The following is a 23,156-nucleotide window of genomic DNA, read 5'->3' on the forward strand; positions in this document are numbered from 1 at the left end:
GGATAAACTGGATTTGGTCAGGCTCACCTTCGCATTTTGATGATGACATTTTTTTTAAATCCCACAGTTGTGTTCATTTTATCTTCTATGATTTTAGATTCATTACTGGTAATTTCAACATAATACAGTCCTATTTTCTGTACAGCTTTCCTGTAGCTCAGCGGTAAGAGCATTGCATTAACAACGCAAGGTTGTGGGTTCGATCCCAGGGGATTGCAAATACCTATGTAAAATGTATAGGATAAAGGAATGTAAGTCGCTTTGGATAAAAGCGTCTGCCAAATGCATAAATGTAAATGAAGTACTCGTCCCTTATCTTTGCCGTGTCTTGTGGTATCAGTTGCTGAGAGATTTGGACAGTCCTGTCAATCGCAACCTTGTTTGTCAAAGCCTATTAAATCCCAATAACTGAAGTGTTAAAAGAGATCCGGCTGAGAGTGTTGGAATTGTTGACGGACCACTTCATTGTCGTCCAGAAGTGACGGCATGTTTTGTGGGGGAGGGGTCAGGGATAATGATGTCAATGGTTTTGAGGTGGAGTGGACGGGGTCACAGCTACCGGTGTCAATCAAACACACCCACACACACTTAACGCTCAGAGAAGTTCTCTCAGACTTATTGAACAAAACTGTCCTTAATAAACACAATGCCACTCCAACTAACCCTTTGTTTTGTTTTTTCTTCTGTAAAATGTGTTTAAAAATGAAACGCATTACAAATGCAATAAAAAAGTATACTCTGACTTGTCACTTCGTATACGAAAATGCTACCAAAGGTATGAGTGATAAGCAGACCAAAATAAACTTTGTTTACAGATCTATTTTTTCTTTGCCATAGCTCTCAAATCTCATTTGCTGAAACAATTTGATGTCAAAATTACATTAGGTTACACAAACAACATAGTTTTCTTAATTCCATAATAAGTGCTTTGTACGATGTCTTTAAACAAGGAATATCATCCTTCCCGCCACAGGTATTCACGTCGTGTAGGGATGTGCTAAAAATAAGTGTCTGGTGTGAGGGTGGAGTTCAGATGAGTGTTTTTTTTAACTCCCGGGCGCCACACAACAGCGTGACACACTGACAGGAAGCGACAATGTCCAAGTATCCTGAGATCATAAAGTTTGTTCGCAGTTGATTTTGTTGAAATTATTCAATACACAAGCTCCCCGTTGTCAGAACATTCCTTGCAGAATGAGTGGAACTCTGACAGAGAGAGACACCGAGTGTGTGTGTTTGTGTGTGAGAGCGAGAGACAGAGTGAGAGAGAGAGAGAGAGAGAGAGAGAGGGAGATTGTGGGATGTGAAAGTGGGAAAAATCTACCTAGAGAATCCTCTGCTTGAAACACAGCCCTCCCCTTCTCTCTCTCTCTCTCTCTCTCTCTCTCTCACTCTGTCTGTCTCTCTCTCTCTCTCTCTCTCTCTCTTGCTCAGTCGTTGTGCTCTTGTGACCGTGTGTGCATGTGCTGAGCTTTGCAGAGAGAGAGAGAGAGAGAGAGAGAGAAAGCGCTCAGGGCTTCATCTAGTTTCAGTTTAGTTTATTCTTACGTTGCTCTTAGTTGAGTTTTTAATTAAAACAGTCATAGAGTGCTAAAAACAAAGGATTTACACAGGCATATGCACTGGAAAACACATTTTGAAAGTGAGACATTGAGTGTAAAGAAGCAGTGGACACTCATGATCATCTCCTGAGGCACTGACTGCTTCACCAGAAGAGATGTGATCGTTGTGTGACACACACACATATTGACTTACCCAACACACGCACAAACACACCTGCTCCATCTTCAGGTGGTGTTCAAGAGGACTGGATTGCTGAAACCTGTTTTGCGGAAGCCAGGGGACTGCACGCAGCCGGCAGACATGGACTACCTGTGGGGGATTGTAACGCTGCTGTGGGCTCTCAGCACGCCGGAGAGAGGAGCCGACGCTCAGGGGAACAAGAACAACGTGCCCCGTCTTAAACTCTCATATAAAGGTGGGTTTCTTTAAACATGTTTTGTTGCTGGGACGAAGAGACGTTGATCAGTTTGACTGATAAATCACAGATCTTTAGACTTGTTCAAGTTTGATGGGATCGGACTGTGCTGGAGGTGTCTTCATAAGTGTGTGTGAAGTTGGCTTGTTTCTAGATCGTCAGCCTTTTACAGTTTTTGCGTTTGGGGTTGAATTTTTTAATAATGTATTTCGAATGGCATGTTGTGAATGATGAGCAAGCAAACAGTGAATTAAATTTGTGAGAGTGACTTTAATGGAAACTTAATCTAAGTGTCAGTTTTAGTCAAGATTACATTTTTATTAATTTGCTGGGTTTTTTTTCATTGCTACATGACTTTTGTTGACGTAACCTAATGTGATTGGCTTGATTCAGTCAAATTAGATAATTCATTTGACTTTTAAAGGACTCTCTTAGACTTCATTTTATTTAGTAAATGTTGTTGTTGAATTCGCTGCATTTTTATCAAGAGGACAAAACTGTCCAATACAGTTTAGAGATTTGATATACAACACTGAAGGTAGCGCTGTTTAAAACACATTTAAATGCATTTATAGGGTAATTTTATAAGATTATGTGAAGTGTGATGTATGCAAAGATTATGCGGGTTGAATGCTTATGACTGGACACACAGGTGGGAATGTTTAAATCACTGCCCCATAAATGTATTAACATGCATATTTCAGCCCTTGTGATGTTCAGCAACATAAAACACAAAACGCTGGTTTCAGTTGTTCCCTTCTCCCATCTTAATACCGTAAAGAGTTTTGAAATCACCAATTACAATCCTGATTTCAATATGCCTCAGAAAAAGTACCTTTTTATATAAGACATAAATATGTAACCCAACACTTTATGTGGTGAACTATATTTTAAAGGGAAAGAGTTACTCCCACAATCTTTCCATGTCTGTGTCTATCCGCATTTCTTAGTGACAAATACATTTGTACAGAAGACTTTGATTAAACCAAAAAAACAAGAAATGATGTGAAATGTTTTCCCTTTATGTGTGAATACGCCATTTATCGTAACTATGCCGGATCATAAAGTTAGTTGCATTTTATAATTTGCAAATAACATTACTATGCTCTGCCCACTGCGCACTGTCGGAACCAGCAAAAATATTCCCAGCTTTGCAAGTTTCTGTAAATGGACGGTGCTTCACATGCGTTTTTTTTGTCTTTGTGTTAACAATCGGATGCTTCAGTTTGAGTCAATTGTTTATAGTGTTGGCAGGGAGTGTGTTATAAGTGTAGGCTGAATAATGCAAGGTGGCTGTTAAACAGTTTTTAATGGTGTGGTTTGTTATAACAATAAAACTCTTGCTAATGTGATTGCCGTTCATGATGAAGTGAGCTGTCAGGACTGAATTCACAGTGAGAGTGTTTAAATGAAAGATCTTGTACCACACTCCCTCTGTAATTAGAGAGAGAGAGAGAGAGAGAGAGAGAGAGGTTTAACAGTCAGGGCAGATGGCTGTATAAAGTGAAGCGTTTCTCTGTCTGCCAGGTTTCTAATTGCAATGACAGCTTCTCATTAGCTGGTTGGTGGAAGCAGAGCTCTGTATGAACCCTGATGTATATGACTGTCAGGCGCGTTGAATCCAGCACAAACAGACACACATGGGGTTGGGGGGGCTTCTTAAGTACCCAGAGCTCTCATCTGCCTAAACACAACACTAACACACACACAAGCCTGGAGCTGTTCACTGCGAGTCTCATAGTATCAAATACTGACACCTACAGGCGTTCACACCGTTTGGAACAAATACAGAGACACTGAAAGGAAGACAGAACGTATATACTGTATGTTTGTGTTTTTGCCCTGTAAGTGGGTGTATATGTGTTGTGTGAGTGAGTGTTTGTGTGTGTCTGCAGGCGGATTTGATTTGAGCAAACACGACTTGGTTTAAAGCCAAGACTGATTCTGATATCCACCAGCACCCAAGCAGAGCCGCACACCTGTGAACATTTGTCACCTCAGTCTGGCTGATTCATCTTTTGCTGAATTCACATCAATTAATGTGTGTGTGTGTGTGTGTGTCATTGTGTGTAATTACTCATGGCAGAACAGTGGAGGCTGAAAGTTTATAAATGTCATATAGACGGATTCAGCGGAAACAACATTATTTGGCCTAAATTTAACTTACAATAGACCTCCGCAAAGAATCAATAACTGTTGAGTTGTTTTGTGTAATTCAATACAATTGATATACAATAAATTAACAATCATAACCAAACAGACCGGAAGTTAAGTTTGTGCCATACGCGTACGTCCACTGAAATTTTCTATACTTTCAATCATTGTCCTAAGTCACATTACAAGTTGTATCCAGATAACAAAGCTTTATCAACATCTTGGCAGAGATTTGTAATTTTGGTAACATTTTGTGATTGTTATATTTGGTAAAATAGTTATTAAACATAATAAGGTAAATAATTATGATCAGTTGTACGAAATTGCAGTCTTTGGAATGATCACGAATTACCAAAACACAACAGTATTAATAAATAAGCAATAACCTAGATTCATATCTGCTCTAAAGTTTTTGTTTATTAATTTGTTTATAATTAATGTATATTATGTGAGCTATATTTAACACACAAACACATTTTTTAATCCTTCAATTATAATTTTTTTCATGTGGTAATATGTGGCAGAATCTTGCCAAACCTATACAGAAAAAGTGTGTATGTGAATATGTACAGTTATTCACTAAAAGCTAAAGTATATTTCACTTATTTTATTGATGCACTTATATATATTTGTGTTGCCATTTTAATTTCAAGTCATATATAGTTTTAGACAGGTTTTCTAAATATTATTTCTGTCTTCCATGAGTCAGCATAACAGCCAGTCCTGGGCCACATTTCAAATGTTGAAACCACCACGGACAAATATAGGCTTAACTTATTTTTGTGTGGAAGGTGAGTATTGTTTAGGTGCCATTAACATCTAAAATTTGTGTTAAACGAACAATGGACTGCTTTCTCACCATCTCGCGTTGCTCACATGCATTAGTCATATTTGCAGAAGACAGAGAGCTGGGACTCCAGAAACGCGTCAGTATGCTTGCATCATCCACGCTCACGATGCTTGCTTGTGCATCCAGTCTCCAAACACAAAAACGTGCGTACCAACAATTTAAATTATAAGTCATAAGTATAAACTGTCTTTATGTGTAATGCACCAGCCAAGTGACCTTCCCCAAATTCCCAAAGTTGCTTGGGAACCACATACTTTAAGAACCGGAGTCGATTGGCCCACAACCCACTATATACGATAATTATTCCCAACAAGTTATTACAGAAACAACTTATTTAAGCATTGTTTTTTTGTCTTTGTCCCCCCACTTTTCAAAACAAAATAACACCATTGCATTGACAGATGACAGTCTTTCTGTTCTGGCCCACATAAACGACTCTCAACGGTGTTGCCCAATGCAGTCTGGTTGAATTAGTCATATTAAATATATATTTAACTTGAATAAAATAAATAATAAATGTTTTTCACAAAGTACATTTTAGGTCAACCGACAGCACATTCTTATATAGTAAATGTATCAGGTTGACGGGCAAAACACATACGCACATGAACCCGACTAAGTTCCCCAGCTGTATTTCTATCAGCAGAACCTTTATGTGAGTGTGTGTGTGTGTGCGGAGAGGAAATCACCCATGAGGAAGTCCTAACTGAAGGGACTGGTAAATGCTAACTGCTAACATAGGGGCACATCAATATCCCATCTGAGCCCAGAGTTCCCAGGGCAGGTTAACAATAACACCCTTAAATAAATATCAACCTGTGGAAAGACAACAAGAACAAGAGAAAGGATGTGGTCACAAATGATGTCTCCAAGATGTTCAGAGACACAAGAGTTTGAACACGAGACCAGCTCCCTAATGTGTGTGTGTGGTGGAATATTGTTTTTGGTGTAAGGCGATTCCATTCCGATGAGAAAGTTTTAAGATGGCCATAATCTAACAAAGAAACCAGAGAAGTTTTATTTCACTTAAATTAAGCTTTTAATCCACAAACACGGCAAGAATCCGGTGTTGGTTCGCATTTGCGGCATGTGAACTCTGTGTATCCTCTTCAGGAATAAAGCCGCAGCCAGAACGCACTCCTAAAACAATAGTCTGCCAAATTCCTGCGAAATGGAAAATATTTTTGACTGAATACGGCTTTTTCTCCCTGGAAAAAAAAGCGAAAATAGGATTAAATTTGATTTTGGACATTTGATCACCATAAAATCGTCCCTGAACTCTGCAGAAAGGCCAAACAAATATTCAGAACTCTTCAGGATCCAGAAGAGAAGATTAGAATGACTTACATGTTGCAATGAATGGAAAAAGGTGAGATTGAAAAACGCTCATGTTTCGTCTGCCCACACACACACAAACACATGTGCCCTGCACTGCTGAGAGTACAGCAGTATGTAGGGTAGGAGAGTTTATTTTTATCGGCCTCAGATGGGACCGTTCTTCTGCTTCCACCTGCCCTCCCCTCCACCATCTCTCTTTCCCTCTCTCAGATGTTTTTCCACAACAATAAATGAAGTGAAGAGAGTGGTTGGAAGAGGCTTTTGTCAAAACGATTTCCGTTTTGTATACAGTCTCTATCTTTTCTCCTGATGGAGGTCTGTTTGTGTATGTAAACCCGTCGGGTTCAGATTATCAGCATGTCTAAAGCCTCTTCCTCCTGTGCGACGGCTGGTAGATTACCCACAATGCCAGGCAGGAGCCACCGTATGCTTTCTGCATGATCATCTTCCAAATTTCACACAAAATGTTATTTTATGCCGACCGGGATTCATCTTAAAGGACCAGTCAGTGAAATCTATAGCGGCGAGGTTGCAACTAACATCTCACTCCAGCCCTCCCTTTCAAAGCACTTTGATGGCTGACATAACATAGCGAATTCATGCAAGGGGACCCGCGTTGTATGTAGATAGAAATAGCTCATTCTAAGGTTATAAAAATATAACGCATCATTATGCAAGGTCTTTACACCTCTGAAGATGTAGTTATGCATATTATATTGCATTCCTGTCAATGGATCCCTCAAAGGATTACACACTGGACTTTAAAAGTGAAAGTTCACCCAAAAATGAAAATTCTGTCATCATTTATTTACCCTCATTTTATTTCATACCTGCATAGATTACTTTGTAGTTTGTTCAACACAGAGAAAGATATTCAGAAGATATGTAAGCAATTTTCAGTTCTGGAACATCGTTGACTACCATATAAGGAACAATTGAATGGTAGTAAAAGGTGCCCAGATGTTTTTCTAAATTCTTCAAAATATCTTGTTTTGTGTTCAACGGAACACAAAAGATAAAACAATTCCTATGGTAGTAGATGATGTCCCAGAACTGAAAATTGCTATCGTTCTAACAATTATCTTTCTTTATGTTTAGCAGAACAAATCAATTCGGTTCGGAACAACCTGAGGGTGAGTGAATGATGACAGAATTTTCCCCTTTTTTGGTTTATGTGCACTTGGTTGGAACGTTGAACTACGGGCATTTTTTGTAGAAATCATATTTGTTGAGCAATCTTAGGTTAAGTGTTTTGCTCAAATGCAAATTGATTGGTTCCCCAAAATATAAAGATGCTGAAGTATAATTTGCAATCTATAGTAAATTGCATTAAAATTCACAGATGCATAGATACGTTTGTAGATTCATAGAAAATTCACGAAATAGAACTTGTCCCCAGATGAAAAGATGCTGTGGTATAATGAACTATTAACTATAGTACATCTACTATTTATTTTAGTACATTTTAGTAAAATTCATAGATACATTATTATCTAAGTTGATATTAAGTTCAATGAAATCCTAGAGAGTTTTTATCAGTTCTATTTTATTTTCTGAATAGTTTTGCATTGTTGCAAAGCAGTTTTATATGCATACTGGAACATGTTGATTGAAAAGAAAATATATAGAACATATTCAAATATAAAATATAAAACACACACACATCTAGATCACACAGGCTATCAAAGTATCAAAATTACGTCTATATGCTTTCAATATACCACCATGTACTGCGGTTTACTACTTTATAAGGTATACAGTACATTTTAATTTGGGCCTGTTTGTATATTTAAAGCCTACATTTGCTACATTTGTGAAAGTTGCTTACACATCTGCTATGTGTCTGTCTGCTATGTTTTTGAGTTGTTAGCTGGTTATATGTAATTGTTCCAAGAAATGTTTCTGTTTTGAATTACGGTGCTTGTTTTGAGATGTGGGTATCGATCGGGGATCTTAGTAATCACTATCAAGCATACTTGATGTGCTTTTTTTCATTGTCCTGATTTGTGGTAACATAAATTGAAAGTTAAAAATGAGTGCTCAAACCCTCGCTTCTGAGAACCTGTTCCTCTGGGTGCTCTTACGTAATCTTTTCTAGATAAATAACTCCAGGCTCTGAGAAGATTACAGGTGTTTTAGTATTGATTCAAGTAAGAGTCACTTCAACTAACCTAAAATCAAACCTGCAATGAACATTTCAATTTGGGACACTTTGACTGTGCAGTTACATCATAAATCACACATTTTTGTCCAACACAAGATTTTTATGGTTGGAAACTCTGTGTCCTCAAATGGTATTTGATTACCAAATCTAATTAGATACACCTCTCACACCCCAACCTGATAAAAGCTTGTATACACACACAATGAATAGACTGATGCACCAATTACATGATGTTCTACCTTTGGTATCTGATGTTTTAATACCCTGGCAACAGACGGGATCATAACAGAGGTGGTTTTACTAAAGACTAATGTAAACGTTACAATGTGCTTTGTTTTGACCTGTTTTGGGACAGTCAGACTGATGAGGGATTTATAAGGGTTTTTTATGCAACCAGACAGAACAAAGAGGCATTGTTTGACATATTTACTTCACCGATTGATTTTTCAAAATAAAAATACACCATGTCCCCAATTTTGTTTTAACTTCTAGGAATGATTTCATCAAATCGCTCTCAAAACTCCTACAAGCACACCAATATCTGTCTATCTCTCTGTGATTGTTAAAGATTATTTTGTTTGTGTGTTTGTAATGTGAATCATAGCTATAAATGTGTGCCTGCTGTTTTATTAGACCTCTTCCCAGCACAAGTGAATTACGCAAGCAAACACTTGACCATTCAATAAGACAGATGTTATCCTCTCGTGTGTCTGTTTGTTACACACACATCAAGAACAAATCAATTCTCTCTCCTTTATCTTAAATGTGGGCTTCTATGTGATAACCACACTATGTGTGTTTTTGTTTGTTTGCGTGTGTGTGTCTGCGTGTGTTAATAAGTATATATTTTGTTTCCTGTGTTAGTTGTGAGTCCATGTTTTTCTTGCATGTGGGTGTTTATGAACCTGTGTGCATGTCTGTTTTCTGTGTGTGTTCACCTATTTTGGTTTGTTTTACCTGTATAATTTAATGTTATGCTTATAGTCAATATGTTTCATGTACTGCTGCTTTGTTGTAGTGAAAATTGTAAAAGGCGCTATGTAAATAAAGTTGAGTTGAGTTAAAAGGCATTCTGAGTGTTTTTATTCACTGTGCCGAATGAAAGCACCGAAGCCACTCCAAGCATTAGTGAAAGACTCTCTCTCGCTTTTTCTCTTTGACCTCTTTAAATTCTTCTCAACCTGAATCTTAATCTTCTTGCCCCTTTCTTTATCCTGTTCTTACTTTCTCATCTATTCCACTCTTTTATTCTTTGCTCTCTTGTACCTCATCTTCTCTAAGGCTCCTTTGTCACATTCACTGCTGTTTTTCACACAGTATACAAGTACATTTATTATTTGTGTGTGTGCACGCATGTGTGTGTTTTACGATGGGTATAATGATGTCAATTTCACAAAACAAATAGTTCAATCCGTTTTACATTAGATGACACAATGTCTTTCGAGTTCATATATGTTGGCTTTGAGTTTTGTCCTAGGAAAATTCACACATATTGCTTTTTAAAGAACTACATAATAAAACGTGTTGTGTTTAACTTATAAAAAGTTCTCCTGTGGCATCTCGGGTCTAATTGGAACATTTTAAATGTGGCTGAACTGCTGGCCAGTGTAAACTCACCCATATGTGTGTGTGTGTGTGTGGTGTGTGGATTCATGTCGTGGTAATCTGTCTGGAGTTCAGTGGAGGTTTGGCAGGACAGCCCGGAGTAGAGCCCTGGAGTAACCCAACTCTCTCTCATCCATTTGCATTATGGGATACAAGGGTTTGGCATCATTAAGGTCTATGCTCTGTGGAGCAAAAATGACACAAAGTGTTTCAAAGACAAGTGAACATTTCACACCAGTGCGTGTGTACGTGTGAACAAAGCCAACCTTTCCGAGCTTCCCTTATAGCCAAACCACACTAACACATCGCTTGAGAGGGGGAGAATTGCTAAGGGTCATTTTGTATGTTAGTGTTTTTAAAGTTACAGATGAGGTCGGAAAACATTAGGCTTTTTAGGTCTAGCGACCATTTCTGAAAGCTCAGAAAGGTAAATTTTTTTGTCAGTTTTAATTTGCAGGTTAATTTTTCTGTCAGTTTTGGGTTTTGAAGTTTGTGGGAAACCGTAATTCATTTGTACTGTACATTCCTAAGATGTTGTTCATGTTGTCCCTACAGAAATGTTGGAGTCGAACAATTTGCTGACTTTCAATGGATTGGCCAACAGTTCTGCCTATCACACGATTTTATTGGACGAGGAAAGAGGCCGACTCTTTGTGGGGGCAAAAGACCATGTCTTGTCCTTCGATTTGATTGACATCAACATGGACCAACAACTGGTAAGACAATATGGATGGAACAACAATTTAGTTATGGGAAACGTATTTATGTTCACTCTTGGCATCTTTTTTGAAGCTGCCAGCGTGTGTTGTACATTATAATCCTGTGGAGTAAAGCATGTTTTAAAAAAGGATTTCATTTAAACGCCACCGCCAGCGTATTTTTTTGAAGCTCAGAACATCTTTTCAAGAAAAGCCCCCCGTCAGTCGCCTTTTTTACAGCAGACAAATGACAAGCGAGAAGTGAGACCGGTCAATTAAGAATCAATTATTGACATACTGATTAGCATAGTTTTGGGTAACGCTATTTTACACTCATTGACAATTCAGCTGTGTGGGGGAAATTGAATGCGCTGTTTCTCCCTGCCGCTCACTGCACAGAGTAGATGCAGAGAAAGACCATATTGTGATGTATTTTGCACCAAATGATGCAACCAAGTGATGCAACTCCCTCGCGTTTGACATCCACCTATTTAATTCCGATGAACTCAAGTTAGTATATTTACTTTTACTAACATTTAAAAAAAGATTCTTACAAATTTGTGGATGGGTTTGAATCGCTGGATGACTGAATCGCGATTCATACGTCAATCGATTTTTTTCTCCCACCCCTAGAAGACGCCCTCGGCTCTAATTTGTAACCGAAAAGGCAGCCAGCTTTTCTTATTTTAAAGTGCCCACGTCAAGTTTTTCTTGTCAAAAAAACACCAAGTGTGAGAGACGCCCTTAGACACACTTTTGTCTGTTGGTAATGTAATATACAGTGCTCAACAAACTTACACCACGTACTGTACCTTTCATGCATGCTGGGTTGCGTCTAATAAAGAGAAAACAATAATATTTTTAGGAATCTGTCAAAAACATGTTTGGAAATAAAAAAAATATGAAATTTATTAGGCAAATAGTAAACAGAAACACCTAAATAGTATTTATCCATGTTTTTATACACAAATTTGAGTGCATTCAACTTCAGAAGTCAGAAATGAATCAAGCGTACAGTAACATCAAACCTGAATTTAAAACGTAGATTTCTATAAAGGACTGCAGGTTAATAGCTGTATTAAGGAATCTGAATAAAAATAATAAAGTGCATAACTAGTTTTTTTGTCTTTCTTGTAAATAGCGAATTAAAAAAAAAAATGGATAACATCAATAATTCTATTTGAGCATCAGAAATAGGCCTACTACTGTGTCAAATCTGGCTTAGATTTACTGCTTGGTTAACCAATTATAGAAACACAAAAAATGACCAATATTGTTAGTTTAGGGCAACTTACATTGGGTTATGGTGCATGGACTAATGCATGTGTTTAGCACTGTGGGTGTGTGGGAAGTCTAGTCATCCCTATTTTATAAAAATACACAGTATTACAGTTACCTGGTACCGTTTAAAGAGTATAATTATGTTTAAACTATAAACCAGAGAATTTGGTATTTAAATGAACAAAGTTTCCATTTTTATCTTGTTCTCTCTGTCAGTCTTACAGACACACACATTTGAGCACACAAGAGAATCTGTTTCCACTGCGCAGTCTATGAATATTTCAGAGTAAATCTGTCACGCTGATCACATTGAGTTTGGCTGAAAGCTGCATTCACCTGGATAAATAATGAACTAAATAAACGGAGCAGACAGGGTAAAACTGCAGCCCAGTTTAGCGTCTACTCAACCAAATGACGATGCCCTACAAAAAAATTGTAAATGTTGTAATTAGTTCCATAGTTATTATTATTATTATTAGCACAGTCTTATAGTCTGAATTAGTCTGAATTATATTGGTGTTGCCGTTCCAACTTTCTGTTCTAGCTAAATACAGTATGGGTGTAACATGCATGGACACAGGCGACGAAAAGTTTAATTGTGGCATTTGTTCTTACAAATAGACACGTGCATCATGGAGATCATTTTAATGAAGTTTCCATGCTCGTGGATGGGAATGTCTTACAGAGATGTTTCCATGTGGTCAGTTTGTCACGCTGTAAATGAACAAATTGGCTCAACGTCTTTAATTGTGAGCAACAGTACTGTCCTGTTGATGTCTAATGAAGGTCGCATGCGCATCTAAAAAAAGCCAACTTTCTTTCCTCCTCCTTGTTTCTGTCTTTGTTATGTCAAAGAGGGCAAATTCAATGTACTGTAAGTGTATATGGAGTTTATCTGATCAGGACGCCATTTCACACGTTTTCAGTCATGAGACCTGCACCACAGGAGATTGTCGCTCACCATGGCAGCAAACCCAAAGAAACCTCAGTTTTTTCCCAGTCCATTACCCTTTCCACCCTGAACACGGTTTACACGACTGCCACAATGTGGTTGGAAAGTTACGTGTAGACCATGGTTCATTTTAATAGCTAATATTGATGTTAATATTGTAGTACACAACTTAAGCCAAGGCAAAGATTTTATTCCAACAGCAATCAGAAAACACTTATATCTTTCTTTTTTTCTTTATGATAGATATCCTGGCCTCCTTCAACTTCTCGACGAGATGAATGCAAGTGGGCTGGTAAGGACGTCCAGGTAGGTTTCTTTTTCTACTCTTTTTGCTGTTCTCATTTTTCTGGCCTTGTCGACATCCGGGAAAACTAAGAAAGACTAAGAACGAGGATGGATTTTTTTGTTTGTCTAGAAAGCCTTCTTCTGTGATCATTTTCTTTTGAAAAATCTCTCTTAGTAGCATATCTATGACCCTGCCTGTGAAAGCCCAGCTTAAGTCATTTTTTGGTGATTAGCTGTTTTTTACATGATATCATCCTATTTGGTGTAAAGAACATTTTGTGCAAATATAATCTTGAAATCATTAATACTGACTCGAGTCACAAATTGAAATCATAGTGAAACTAACGCTTGAAATCTAACTTATGTTATGATAGATTTTGAAACTCTAGCCTCATTTTTACAGACTTCGTCACATTTGCACAAGTAGAATATGAAGTACATGATTAGTACAACAAGAGAATGAGAGCACGTTTTTATTAGATGGGTTTGGATTAGTGTGAACAGAACTATTGTCTGATGCCCTGTATTTTAAAAAGGCCATTTGTAGCACTTTATTTTTCTGTTTTTGTTGGCCATTTTCCATTCTCTTCTTATTTTAGCACCAACTGTTTTTCTTACTATACCTAAAATACTTTGCACAAGTAAAGTTTACACTGTCGTTCAACAAAATTAGCCATGAGTACCGGAGACACATGTAGAATACAGTTTAATGTTTCAAATGTGCTCACGTGTTTAATGTGGCCAGCTTTTCATTTTTTGGTTTGTTTGGAGAGAGAGCTTTGTAAATGTACTACATTTATACAATGCATCTGTTTCTTTTGTGCCAGTGAATGAGCAATAAAAACATGGCTTTACATGAAATGTACCCTTTAATGAAAGGGAATTAATGCGGTATTTGAGATGGATCCAAAAACAAGACACGATTGGTTTTAGAAACCTTTCAGCAGAGTGGGTAAAGCTATGCCTGTCTGTCATCTCCATTTTGCTTTCACAAGCAAAGTCAAGGGTTCCTCTCACAAGACCAGCTTAGCACACGTCAAAGAAAGAATGAATAGAAACGAAATCGCTGAATTGTGGGGACGACGGCGTGCAAGCGCTTTCCAGGCATAACCGCCGTTTGCTCTCATAAATTCCATCGCAGACACTGCCCAAGGCGTCGCCTCGAAATATAGAGCCATGGCAACGGGCCCTCTGCCCTTTAGCATCATAAAGAAACTATAAGGTTGGTTGGCTCTCAATGGCGCTAATTTGAATGGTAATAAAACGCATTGAGGGAGATTTCGATGTAAACATGGGTTAGCTGAATGCTGAGGTGCTGTGTGAAAGATGGCTTTTATGTGAAGTGAGGGATATCGCTGAATAGAGAAAGATTGACTGAAGCTTGTTCTACCAAAGAGTGGTTTACTCAAGCGGGATTGAAGTGAAGTGGGACAATGTCAATTTAGGGTCCTTTTGAGGGCGGATGAAGACTGCAGACTCTGTTGAAGGATCTCAGCTGCAATTTGTTAGAAACAAAGAGAAAGTGAGATCAATGCATATTGAGATCAGGTCTTCACAAAAAACTCATTCATGCTGGCGCAGTGTTAGATTTTTGGAGATTAGAAGTGTCCTAGACGCAGCTGTAGATTTTTAATACATCAGTTTGGATGGATATAATAAAATTGAAATTGTGACTTTATACATTCACTACCATTTATAAGTTTAGGGTCAGTAAACTGAAATGTTTCTCATGATCTTAAAACCGTTTCTTTTGAAGGTGTATGCTTGCTTTACATTTACATTTAGGCATTTGGCAGACGCTTTTATCCAAAGCGACTTACAGTGCTTTATCCTATACATTTTACATATGTATTTGCAATCCCCTGGGATCAAACCCAGAACCTTGCGTTGTTAGCGCAATGCTCTTACCACTGAGCTACAGGAAAGCCAATAAGTTACTTTAAGTTACTTTTGTAGACAAAAATATAATTGTGCTTAGGTATAAAGTTATTTTCATTCAAAAGATTTGTTTCAAATTGGCTGAATGATGAAGAAAATGATTATGAAAAATAGGTAACACATTTAATATGGTTTAAAAAGCATCTTAGGCTTAGACCTCAAGAAGCTGCTTGATAAAATGAGATCCTTTTTATAAATTCTAGATCTAGATGATAAGATAAGAAAATGTGATTATTTTTCGAATTTTAGGCAACATAATTCCTAGTTTGATGTTATTCTGTAGTTTTAAGGGTTTTCAATTATTCATAAATTGAGGGGAAATAATTGATCCTACATAATGAGTCTTACTGCACATTAAATGTTTTATTAGAGATGACATGCGACGTTGAAACAATCAACACATTTGATATAAATGAAGGTGCTTAAAAGGTTATTCACTGTGATGCCATGATAGAGGAACCATTTTTTGTAACCATCTTTTTCTTACTTTTTTATAATCTCAAGAATTTTTTTAAACACAGAGAACCTTTTGTGAAGCAAAAAATATCCCAAGTAAAAACTGTTTTATGATAAAAACTGCTTTCTATATGTTAATTTGGTTGAAAATGCACTGGTTGAAAATCAAACATGTGTTTAAAATGTAAAATCAGTTTTAAATATGTTTTAAATAAATCAGCATCACTTGCCGTCGCAGAAATATACCCAAACCAGTGCAGTTTTGACAAATGCTCTGGAAAAAGCTGTGTAGTATAAATATAGTCTGGCCCCAGGTGCTGATAAAGTAACAAAAGTTGAAAAAGAAGGCAAAACTTTGAGTCATATTTTGTTGTGTCCTTGTGTACTCTTCTGTAAACCTTTACCACATAGATTGAGTCACTGCAATTTGTTCCAGGCAAGACTAAGACACGTTGTTGAAAAGCATCTGAACACACACACATACACGTATATTCTATAGGCAAAATCCCAAACGCCACAGTAGAGATGTCAAACACAAAAACACATTCACACATCCACGTATACACATTATCCCTAAGAGAAAGGGCCTCTGGTGATCTCAGGACGGCCATAACAGGATTTCCCTGCTAATGCTGTAAACAGCCTGCTGGAACACAACTCCAGCTGTTGTAATATTTTCCTTTAAATAACACCGATTGTGGCTGCGTGTTAGTCAGTTGTGTTGATGTGTGTGACAATGAACAGAAGAGCAAACATACAAAAAAATGCAAACATATGCTATACACCTCGACACAGAGGAACTAAATTATATACAGTGCAAATGACTTAATGCAAAAATTTGATTTGCATTGTTTACATGCCTGAAAGTGAGCGTCTGACAAAACTATTTGGCGATTATTTCTGGAATGCACTATTTACATAATGACTTATAAACTTACTTTGTTGATATGATTTTGTTAATGAGTTCAAAATTTTGTAAGGGTATAGAAAATCATTTATTGTACTGTATAATAAAGCATGTCTTTAGATATAAAGGGATAGTTCACCCAAAAATGAAAGTTATTTTATCATTACCTTTTTATCATATTTTATCCCCTGTTTGACTTTCTTTATTCTGGAGAACAAAATAGATATTGTGAAGAACGTAGGTAAACAAACAATATTGACCCCCATTGACTTCCATTTGAACACAATAGCACTGAGACAACCCTCAAAATAAATTCTGTGTTACACATAAGAAATCAGTCATATACATGTTTTGAACATTATAAGGGAGATTAAATGATGAATTTTACTTTTTGTAATTACTTTGTATTTTAGATGAGGATATATACATCCACGTATATCTGCAAACAATTTATGTTATTTATAATTTTCTTAGCTATCATATTTTTTCCAATAACTTTAGTTATCGTCTTTCATTTACTTTTAGATCATTTCTCATGATTTACTGTACAGTCTATGTGTGTGCTATTTAAAATCATATAAATGGCATTTATATACAGTATATGTTCAAGAATTGACTGAAATTTTTGGGTCCACTTTGAGAGAGAGAGAGAGTTTGTGTGTGTATCAGTAAGTGATAAGCTGTGTCTGTAGGTTCTTGTTGACACAGATGGTTGTGTTTGTTTATTTGAGAACGCTTTGACGACTATGAATGCAGAATTACAGAGACTCCATAGGATTAACTTTGCTTTTCTCTCTTAGAAACTCTTTCTGTCAAGTAGTTAGACTATTTGCTAAAAAAAAACATGATTGTAAATAAATGCTGAGAGGTTTTTGTTCTGTCTCCTCTTCTGCAGAAGGAATGTTCAAACTTCATAAAGGTTCTGCAGTCGTTTAATCAGACGCACTTGTACGTGTGTGGAACAGGAGCTTTTCATCCCACCTGTACTTATGTAGAAGTGGGAAAACGCCCAGAGGTAAATCCATCTCGAGTCCAGTGTTTGATCCCATTGTGTTGCTCAAAATATATAAACTCCCCCGCGTCATGAAAGGCAAGACTTACTTCATTTGCTCATATTTATTTTAAACAGAGATGAAAACATGTGTAGTAATAATTTAAATGTTTTTTTAAAATGTAACATGTGTTGCCTTAGATTATTGATATTCATGTTAACAACTAACACAAAATGACCATAAGATCTACAAAATGATTACCAAAAAAGCATCTTGCTCAACTTTTTTTATTTCACCATTTGATATTTTACTCCTCAGATAGATTAAATGTGTTTGTATCTTATATCTAGGACAACATCTTTCGGCTGTCATCCTCACATTTTGAGAACGGCCGGGGAAAAAGCCCCTACGACCCCAAACTGCTGACTGCCTCCCTGCTGATCGGTAAGTGTATGTGACAGTACTGTGGAGTTGCTGATTTTCTAGTTAATATTTAGTACTGCGCGCTAAGGTTATTTTCAACTCAAACGTACTGATGTAAACAAGCCCAATAACTCCAAATAATCAATATCAACATGTAATGTGGCTCATATTGTTTGAGCTATGGACATGAATGATGACAGATGTACTGTCACTTGACATTGCAAACTGAACAGTAATTGATAGAGAACAAACCCATTAGGCTTTGGAAGAGAGGCCTGAGACAAGTGGTTTGAGGGTATTTTTGAACTGGCACCTATAGCAACCATTCAGAGAGACAGACAAGAGAGAGTGAGAGAGAGAGAAGTAACATCTACATTGTGCTCCATAAACTCCATTAACGCTTTTGGCACTCAGAAAATCTAAACTGTAAACAGAATATAAAACAAGTCTAGTAAGTTAAAGACAATGAACGAGACTCTTTCGCTGTGTATTTGTGTTGTTATGTTTTGCTTCATGTTCTGAATGGAAACTCAACACCTTTGATTAATGGTCTCTCTTGAGGATGACCATTGCACACTGTTCCTCTGGTTTTGTGCTCCACCTGCAGAGCGTTCTACTGTTAAATCTCTCTTCTCAGATTAAAGGTCACTCGCGACACACACACACAAACCCTCCTGTTCTCTCCCCATCTTTGACCGTGAAATTGCCTAAGTGTCGCCTGTCACAGTTCTCTGAGCTGTTATTAATGTTTACAAAACCTGGACTATACTCGTCCCTCCTGACATGTCTGATTTTGCCCTTCATGTTGAACTCACAGTGACCGACCTAAAAACTCTTTTTTTATTTGTGTTTTTGATCTCCAGATGGGGAATTGTATGCTGGGACATCCGCTGACTTCATGGGGCGGGACTTTGCCATTTTTAGAACTTTAGGCAAGCACCATCCAATCAGAACAGAGCAGCATGACTCCAGGTGGCTCAACGGTTGGTATTTATTTGAATTTATTTAATATGAGTATTACATTTTATTTTTATTGTATACTGTATATATATACACTCACCTAAAGGATTATTAGGAACACCTGTTCAATTTCTCATTAATGCAATTATGGTGGTTGTGTAATGGTGTGGGGGATGTTTTCTTGGCACACTTTAGGCCCCTTAGAGCCAATTGGGCATCGTTTAAATGCCATGGCCTACCTGAGCATTGTTTCTGACCATGTCCATCCCTTTATGACCACCATGTACCCATCCTCTGATGGCTACTTCCAGCAGGATAATGCACCATGTCACAAAGCTCGAATCATTTCAAATTGGTTTCTTGAACATGACAATGAGTTCACTGAACTAAAATGGCCCCCACAGTCACCAGATCTCAACCCAATAGAGCATCTTTGGGATGTGGTGGAATGGGAGCTTCGAGAATCTCCATCAACTGCAAGATGCTATCCTATCAATATGAGCCAACATTTCTATAGAATGCTTTCAGCATCTTGTTGAATCGATGCCACGTAGAATTAAGGCAGTTCTGAAGGCGAAAGGGCGTCAAACACAGTATTAGTATGGTGTTCCTAATAATCCTTTACGTGAGTGTATATACACAAACACATACATAATTAAAATATTACTTTAATTTATACAAACATTACAAAAATTTATTTTTATTTTCTATTTGATTAGATTTGATTATTTGTTTCATTATTTATTTATTTTATTTTATTTAAACACAAATAAAAATACTTCTGGGTTGGACCAAAATGACCCATATGATATGTTTGATATGTTTTTTTTATATTTGAAAGCATTGCAAACTATATACTTGATACAGAAGAATGAATAATGCTAAAGTAAAAAGTTGTTCATAAAAAGAGAGAACAAGGTAGGACACAACTAGTCAAGAGGAACTCGAATTTCTTAGAATTTTAATCCTTGAAAAATGTTAACACAAAATGACCACACGGCTTGTGTGTGTGGAAAGAATGTGACAGAACAGGAAGTGATTTAGGATTTAAAAACACTGAAAAGTGTTCAATCACACCGTTTCCTCATATTTCCTTTTGTCTTTTATCTTAAGGAGCAAATAAAGGTTAAATGAATGGCTTTGGTTTCTTTAAACGTCCTGGGAATGTGTGTGAGTGGATGTGGCGAGGTGACTGTGTGTGTATGTCGGTTTGTTGGTGCCACAGAGTCGGCGGTGTGAGGTGTGTATGTGTGTGATGTAGTTCTGCGAGAATCACTCACCACAAGTGTGTGTGAATAAAGAAATAACCATGAAGAGCTATGGCCTCACAACACTGTCAATAGTGCTTACAAACACATGATGTGTCTCAAGCTGACACATTGACCACCTCAACACATTTTGATTTATATAGTTATCTTGTTCAATCAGATGTTCATGTTATATGCTGGTTTAGTTTCTGTATTATTGAGTTTGTGTTATTTGTGTCCATTTAGATCCTAGATTTGTCAGCGTGCATCTCATTCCAGAAAGCGACAACCCAGAAGACGACAAGATCTTTCTGTTCTTTAGAGAAAATGCCATTGATGGGGAACAAATCAGTAAAGCCACACATGCCAGAATTGGACAGTTGTGTAAGGTACCTGAACCCCTGTTACACACGAATATATATGCTTTAACTTTATTGGTTGGCACACACAATCGGGAAAAAATACTTTGTTGTTTGAAGGTTGCGTGTTCCTATCAGGCGAATTAATGAATGTTCTCACTTGTTTCATGAAGTTGAAACATACTGTCATACCGTCAACTTACTGTCAGATCCTTCACTTTCCAATATATACATAAGGGCATACAGCTATTGGTCTTGGGAAAATTAGATTAGAACAATTTTTGAAAACGTAACTCTAGAGGAGATATAGATGGGATTATAGGGTTATACACACCATTGCTATACTTCCCCATTCCTTTCACGGTGGCCAGACAGATGGCCCAAATAGTTTTTTGCATTTGGCTTCTGCTTTCCCGAAGTCCTGCTCTCACCTCGCTCTGAAACTTAAGAGATGCCTAAAATATCGCAAAAGCCATCAGCCAAGAAAACAAAGACTCCACTGTGGAGCAAAATGTGAGGCTTTGGTAGACTCGCTCGGCTCAAGTGCGAGTCTACATCTTGAAGTGGTAGAAAGGTGTTCTCAATTACAGGTCCTTCGGTATTCCGGCACGACTGGAATTCTCCGCTCTCTGCCACAGACAATTGTTTCATTATGAAGAGTTTATGTTTAGATAATTTCCAACCCTGCTAATTACAGCTGATAAACCCACAGCATGTGAGACTATTTATATTACAGCTGTGTTTCATATGACAGCTGCCAGGAAGGCGAAAGACGTGTGTGTGTTTATTGACACACATGTACACACCTTTCCGAAACATCACTCATCAGTGATCATTTTCTAGGTGTGACAGGATGACTTCAGTCAATGTTCAGACACTTTTGTGTTGAAGTACATCTGTTTTAAATACAGTTTAGTAGGAATGTACATATTGCTTTTTTTTTGCACATTGTAAAAAAAGGGCAAAATTATAACTCGTAAACAAAAATTACAAGGTACTGGCGTAACACTGAGATTAAAACAACAGTTTAATAACAGTTGATAAATATGAGTGATGAAATATATGTATAAGTGTAAATTTGATTGTTTCTGTCTTTTATGACTAGTACTGTCCTTACAAACTTGGGTTCCAGACGTAGTCACCCATCATCGCTTCATCCAACCTTCCCTTTGCTACAGAAATTTCCCAAATTTTCTGACAGTGACAAATGAAAAAAAAAATTTTTTATTTGCAATATACCAATACACCAATATACCGTAATTATTGATATAAGATCAAAGTGTACTTGAGCTAAATATACACTAAAACAAGTTAATATTACCAAAATAATTAGCACCACAGAATTGTTTCAAGAACTTTAAAAACTACAAAAATTTGTACACGGTGTAATGAGATGTTAAAATTTGTGAATTAGGGTTAAAAATCTCATTGGTTTCCATGGAAGGATCAACGTATACTGTTTCGAGGGAACAAAATATTCTTGTTATTTGCGTTCTTTTGACATGGGCTAAAAGCAGCCAGAGTGCTGCAATCCTTCGTTTTTTTTTGTTTATTAATATTTTAAAGTAACTTTTATTTTTCTATTTTTAGTCATGAGTAATTTCGAGGTTACTAGTGCATGTTAATTTTAGCTTTTAATTTGTAGCAGTTTAGTTATGTGCTTTTGTTATTTCTATATTTTTAATATTGCCATTTAAGTTTAATTGATTTGTTTAAGACTTAGTTTACTTCCAGTTAAAAATTGAAAAATTTAAACGTACAGTATTTCAATTTATTTAAAGTTTTTCATGTTATGTTTTCCAAATAATAGGCCTATGTTTCTTTTGATTTCAGGAAACGTAAATGTTTTGCATCTTTTAGCGTGGTCTATGAAAAATGTAAACATGTAGTTTAATGAAATGCTTTATTGTTTTAAACCAACATTCCTGAGGTAAATGTGATGATAGAGCTTTGTTACGTCTCCGACAGAATGACTTTGGAGGCCACAGGAGTTTGGTGAACAAATGGACCACTTTTCTAAAAGCCCGGTTGATCTGCTCTGTTCCAGGCCTGAATGGCATCGACACACATTTTGATGAACTACGTGAGTTGCCCATGCGACAGTAACTTACATTACTGGTTATTGTTATACTGTAGACAGAATTACGGTTTCCTCACTGACACTGACTTTTATCATTTACAGAGGATATTTTTCTTATGAGCTCTAAGGATCCTAAGAACCCTATTATCTATGCTGTGTTTACAACATCCAGGTATTACAACATCCAATTTACACAATAATCCCATTTCACACAGAATCTATTTGCATACTCTATCTATGATAATTGTGTCTTAAGTCCCCATAGGCAAACCTGTCAAGAACTCATTATTGCTGTTTCTTTGTTTTACAGTAACATCTTTAAAGGCTCAGCGGTCTGTATGTACAGTATGGCAGATATCAGGAGGGTGTTTCTGGGCCCATATGCCCACCGAGATGGACCCAACTATCAATGGGTACCGTTTTTGGGTAGAGTACCGTACCCAAGACCTGGCACAGTAAGAGCCGCCAATCGGTGCTAATACTTTCCTT

The 23,156-nt window shown here is 37.1% G+C and overlaps 1 protein-coding gene across 1 annotated transcript in view; it reads left to right on the top strand.

Annotated features, from left to right (window-relative positions):
* The first annotated feature begins 1,458 nt into the window (after positions 1-1,458).
* Positions 1,459-23,156, top strand: part of sema3ab (sema domain, immunoglobulin domain (Ig), short basic domain, secreted, (semaphorin) 3Ab) — a 29,536-nt gene continuing 7,838 nt past the window's right edge. The window contains exons 1-10 of the mRNA XM_056766124.1: positions 1,459-1,978; positions 10,645-10,805; positions 13,264-13,326; positions 17,502-17,621; positions 17,949-18,042; positions 18,885-19,004; positions 20,475-20,617; positions 22,556-22,670; positions 22,770-22,839; positions 22,978-23,122. Of these exons, the coding sequence (XP_056622102.1) occupies positions 1,864-1,978; positions 10,645-10,805; positions 13,264-13,326; positions 17,502-17,621; positions 17,949-18,042; positions 18,885-19,004; positions 20,475-20,617; positions 22,556-22,670; positions 22,770-22,839; positions 22,978-23,122 (1,146 nt within the window). The 5' untranslated portion in view covers positions 1,459-1,863. The remainder of the gene's footprint in view (positions 1,979-10,644; positions 10,806-13,263; positions 13,327-17,501; positions 17,622-17,948; positions 18,043-18,884; positions 19,005-20,474; positions 20,618-22,555; positions 22,671-22,769; positions 22,840-22,977; positions 23,123-23,156) is intronic.

This window comes from Triplophysa dalaica, chromosome 14, assembly GCF_015846415.1.
Source record: "Triplophysa dalaica isolate WHDGS20190420 chromosome 14, ASM1584641v1, whole genome shotgun sequence".
In the NCBI taxonomy this organism is placed as follows: domain Eukaryota; kingdom Metazoa; phylum Chordata; class Actinopteri; order Cypriniformes; family Nemacheilidae; genus Triplophysa; species Triplophysa dalaica.